The 5,482-nt window shown below is 42.1% G+C and overlaps 1 protein-coding gene across 1 annotated transcript in view; it reads left to right on the forward strand.

The window, feature by feature from the left end:
* The window catches only part of KCNMB2 (potassium calcium-activated channel subfamily M regulatory beta subunit 2), a gene marked incomplete in the record, with an annotated part of 286,588 nt that extends 281,685 nt beyond the window's left edge, over positions 1 to 4,903 (forward strand). The window contains 1 exon segment of the mRNA XM_036753732.1: positions 3,666 to 4,903. Within this exon segment, the coding sequence (XP_036609627.1) occupies positions 3,666 to 3,950 (285 nt within the window).
* Positions 4,904 to 5,482: the final 579 nt, after the last annotated feature.

The following is a 5,482-nucleotide window of genomic DNA, read 5'->3' on the forward strand; positions in this document are numbered from 1 at the left end:
ATGCTCAGGGCAACTTATCCTGTATGCTAAAAGGCTCATTAACCACTCTCCACAGGTCTTGGGAATAGTTGTCATCTTTTTCACCAGGGAGTGTCCACTCTAAATGATATACCTGGAGTAGCCCACCAGAGGGAAATTGGACTTACTTTCTAAAAGTGATACAACAAATAAATTACCACCACCCCAAGGGCTAAGGGAAAGCCAATTCATAACCAAAGTTACTCCTCCCCTGGAATAGTCAAAACAACCAGTCAAATGGTCTGGTTTTTGTCTTTAAACTTGGTTGCTCTTGGGCATTTTAGGATCATAGGGCTAGAAGAGACCACAGAGGTCGTGCAGTCCAACCCCTTCATCTTACAAGTGAAGAAACTGAGGCCCAGTGAGGTTGATTGATTTACTGACACCACACAGGCAGTAGCAGAACAAGGTTTCAAGCCCAGGGCCCCTCACTCCCAGTCCATCATCTTTCCATGCTGCCTCTTAGCCCAGCCAAGCATTGTCCTTGGCCTGTAGTATAGTGGAAGGAGAATTAGACCAAAAATAACCTGGGTTCTAGACCTGCCTGAAGCAACAACTTGCTATGTGATGTTGGACAAATTCCTTCCCATCTGTGCTCTTCATTCTGCTTACTTGTGAAACAAGAGGTTTGGACAGAATCATGTCAAAAATGTTCTCCAGTGCCGTGATTCTCTATTTACCCAGTGAGGACTAGAATGGAAGTACCAAACACTTCCTTGTGACAGAAAGCATTAATATGGAGAGTCAATCAATACCCAGAAAGTAGACCTATTATATGATACACATTTTTTTACCTGAAATCTTCAGCATTTTAGAACAGAATTATCTCCTGAAAATTCTAATATAAATGCTAGTGTTAAAGAATGATTTGGACACTGGTATTGTTTCATAATAGCTGACATTTAGATGATACTTTACACACAGTATCTGATTCAGTCTTCACAATAAGCCTGTGAGGATGGGTGTAATTACATCCAATGTACATGTAATCCAGAGTCCAGGACCACCTAAGTTCTGGTCTTAAATGAACTGGGTTCACTCTCAGGGAACTGACCTGAAGGGCCAAGAGCCTTTGGTGCATTGTGCCCCCTGCAGAGAATGTGCCCGGTGAAATTTCTGAATATGCTTGTGTCTAGTTTCCATACATGTAGGTAATAGGATTCCTAGCTCCTACAAAAACACTCAAGGTAACAAATGCATACAGGCAATGGAGTGCCTTTATTTTGCCCCACAGAAAAATGTAGAACATGCACATTATTCTCAAGAGACAATAAAAAGATACTGAAAACACAGAAAGCACTCTTAGTCATCCGTAATCTCTCCTTGGAAAGAAATAAACTTGGGGTGTCAGGACAACACATTAAGATTTTGATAAGCTCTTTCATAGAACCTTATACAGATTCTCCCAGGCTTTTAGTACCATCCTATGGTTTAGGCTCCACCTAAAAGATAAACAGAATTTTGGACTGTTGGACAGGCATTCCCCTTTCTATCAGACTTCCACTGTGTGAAAAACCCCCAGAACAGCAAGAAACAATGTACAAATCTTCTTTTCCCCTTGTTTGCCCAAACAAGTGGCCCAAGAGCCCAGAAAAAAAAACAGAAAGAGCCAAGAATCTTTTCCTCCCTTCACCCAAACTGCCCACTGTCCAGATGCCTGTGGGTAAACCAAGGATCCAGAATTAGGTGTCAGAGAACTAAAGTCTTTCCTCTCCCCTTCCCCAGCATCTACTGGCCAGTTCCCACCAGGGACTGAACACCATCTCTCAGCCAAATGCTGATTTTCTCCTCCCAGCTCCCCCACCCTCCTGGAAAAATCTACCCTCACCGGAGCTAAAGATAACCCAGAGCCCCACTCTACTCCATCCCTTGTGCTCACTACTCTTTTTCCACCAACCTTTGGTGAGGGATGTGGCCTTCCAGTGACCCCTAAGGTCCACTAGGTCTCATCACCTGCACTGCAGTTACGTGGAGTTATCTCCCCTCCTCTGAAAGGTAATTGCTTCAGAACAGCAATTGTCTCACTTTTCTATCTGTATCGCTAGAACTTAGACATGTGCTAGGCACATAGTACATATAGGTACTAGATTTGTGATTTCACCAATACAGGAAACTTCTACATGAAGAATCTCCCTAAACAAAGGCAGGTCAGCTTCTTCTTCGAAACTTAGAGTCTTAGAGAGTTGCCAAGACCCTTCAGAGGTTCAGTGACTTACTCAGAGTCACACACACAGTCAGTGTGCTGAAGATGCAGGACCCTGGCTCTGTATGCCACATCTACCTCATAGTATATACTTAATGGATGCTTTTCCACTCTCTTCCTATGTCCTAGCCTTCAGTCCCTTCCTGCTCCATACTACTAAATCATCTGAGGGCAGCTCCAGCCACTGGAAACCAATCAGGAGTTGTTTTTGCCTTCTTAACAATGGTTACATTCATACTTTATAGGGAGAGGGGCTCATCACACGTTTAAACACTGTCCTGAAAGCTCATTTAAAAGAACTCATGAAAGAAACATCCTTGTTCAAACTCCTCCTCTCATTACACAGAGACGAAGGATGTGAGGCTCAGAGAAATTCATTTATACGTTCAACAAGCATTTAATAAGGTCCCACTATGTACAGGGCACTGCAATATATGCTGGGCATACAAAGACAAAATCAAAACAATCCTTACCCTCAACCAGCTTACATTCTACTGGAGAGATACAACATATATACCAATAAGTAAATAGTAATAATAGCTAACATTCTCATAGTGCATACCATGTACTGGTGCTGTGCTAAGCACTTTACAATTATCGTCATCTCATTTCACACTCACAACAGCCCTACAATGTAGGTGCTGCTCATTATGCCCATTTTATGGATGAGGGGTTAAATGACTTGCTCAGGCTCACATAGCCAGGAAGCATCACATTTGAACTCAGGTCTTCCTGACTACAGGCCCAGCATTCTATCCACTTCATCACCTAGGGGTATGTGTGTATGTATACAGGATATACATATATATACATACATATATACAGGTTGTATATTATATATAGATATATGTAGATATGTACATATAGATATATGAGAGAGAAAAAAGATATATAAAAAGTAAATAAGAATCATTTTCAGAGAGTAGGGAAAGACAGAGACTGAAGCAGTAGCAACTGAGGAAGATCTCAAAGGGTCTCTTGTTGACATTAGAATTTGAAAAGAGCCCTTAAGAGAATTGGAACTTCCAAGAAGAGAAGGAAAGAAGGAAAAGCCTGTGCATAGAAACAGAGAAAAGAGGTGAATGTTTTTTAAGGGGAACGGCAAGTAAAGCAAGATGACTGGAATGTAGAATGTATATTAGGATGTAGGATAACTCGGAATCAGACTGGAAATTCCTAAGTTAGATTGTGAAGGGCTTCAAATTCCAAACAGAAGAGTTTAGATTTCATCCTGGACATGGAGAGAGTAGCCAAAGCTCCTGTAGAAGAGGACACAATCAGACCTTAAACTTAGTGACTTGTCCCTAATCTCACAAAAGCAAGTCTCAAGCCCAGGCTTCCCCTGAAGCCCAGCGCTTCCAATTCTAAATCTATGGTCATTGAATCAGGCAAGGGGGGGAAAGAAAATAATGCCTTTCAATGAGCTACCTCTGTCTCTCTGCAGTGTTCTTACATACCCAAGTGTGGCAAGAACTTCGAAGAGTCCCTGTCCATGGTGAATGTGGTGATGGAGAATTTCAGGAAGTACCAACGCTTCTCCTGCTTCTCCGACCCATCTGGCATCCAAAAGAACGTCATCTTAACCAAACTCTACAGCTCCAACGTGCTGTTCCACTCTCTTTTCTGGCCCACGTGCATGATGAGTGGGGGCGTGGCCATTGTTGCCATGGTGAAACTCACGCAGTACCTCTCCTTGCTTTGCGAGCGCATCCAGCGAATCAACAGATAGAAGCCAGGCCAGCCGGGACGAGATTTTTCGTGCAAATACTGGTTTCTCTCATTCTTCACCAAAGAACCTTAAGTTTGTAACGTGTCGTCTATTATGAGTTCCTTAATTGATTCCGATGCATAGAGCAATAACGCAGCTGCTGTTTGATATGCAAACGTGATGTTTCTATTCTGTAGAAGATGGGGTGGAGGATCCCCACAGTTTGGTGTTGGTTGTTTTCATATTCTTGGTTCGTTTGTTTGTTCGTTTGTTTGGTTTCCTGGTGACACTAGGACTTCCTTCTCCCCTTCCACCGAGATATGATGCAGTGAATCGTTTGTCAAGCTTTGTCAATGAACGTGGTGTGGCGTATTCTGTGTTCGGAGTCATCATCTCTCTCAGAGACATCTCTGCAATGTATTTTCTCATTCATTGTTTACCAAAGCTGCAGCCAAAAACAAAAAAAAATTCCTTTTCTTTTTCTCCAAACCGAATCCTCTGGCAAGAGATGGGACCAGGATACCTTCGGCAAGGGTATTCACCATTTTCCTTGTACTGCTACCATATCACTGTAAAGATGAAATAAAAATGGTCACCTATTTTTTTTATTATTTTTTACTCACAACAACGTTAGCTTTTTAACAGGATTGAAAATGGAAGAAGCTCTGTTCTCACTAGTCATATTATTGTAACCACTACCTGTCTTTTAGGCAGAAAAAGTATAGCTTTGATCCCAATCTTAGGCCTGCTAAGAGGGGAGGGGATGATACCCACAAAAGGCTGCCTGTCCTAAGATTTGAGAGAATGGTGACAGCCACCCATAGTCCCATAAGGCCTGACTTAAGTACATCCATATTGGTACTGGAAGTCTCCCTTCCTATTAATTGTCAACATCTCTCAATGGAGTGTTCCACAGCATACAGGGGTGGGGAACCTGCAGCCTGATGCTACATGTGGCCCACTAGATCCCCAAGTGTGACCCTTTGACTAAATCGAAATTTCACTGCTAGGTCTTTAAGTGTTGCCCTTGAGGACCTAGCAGGCCACGTTTGGCCTTGAGACCATAGGTTCCCCACCCCTGGACACCACTCTGGACATTAAGATACTGTTTAGTAAGCAAAGCTTATTGGAATGCTTTCTTAAAGAAGACTGTAGAGTAGATGTGTTAGGGAGAGATGATGAAAGATTTATAGGCAGGCAAAAAAATGTGACATCTCTTACTTGATCTGTTTTCTCTGTGGGGATCTTAAAGCAATGTGCCCAGAACGTTTCTCTCCTCTGCATATTTTATTTTTCTATTTACAATCCCTTCCTTTTGTTATATTTTATAAGCAGTCTAGACCTTTTTCTTAACTGACACTTGAACTGAATAACAGATTTGAGATTGTTTCTATTAGCACCCCAATTAATTACTGTGTTCTGGGAAATCAATGAGAGACTGATCTAAATGAGAACATCCTGCTTTTTCCCCCCCAAGCCTCAATAACCAAACAGAGGGAAAGCACCATCTTCAATCAGTGTCATCCATATTTAAGTACTTTTTTGTAATATAG

The sequence above is a fragment of the Trichosurus vulpecula genome, chromosome 4 (genome assembly GCF_011100635.1).
Source record: "Trichosurus vulpecula isolate mTriVul1 chromosome 4, mTriVul1.pri, whole genome shotgun sequence".
Classification (NCBI taxonomy): domain Eukaryota; kingdom Metazoa; phylum Chordata; class Mammalia; order Diprotodontia; family Phalangeridae; genus Trichosurus; species Trichosurus vulpecula.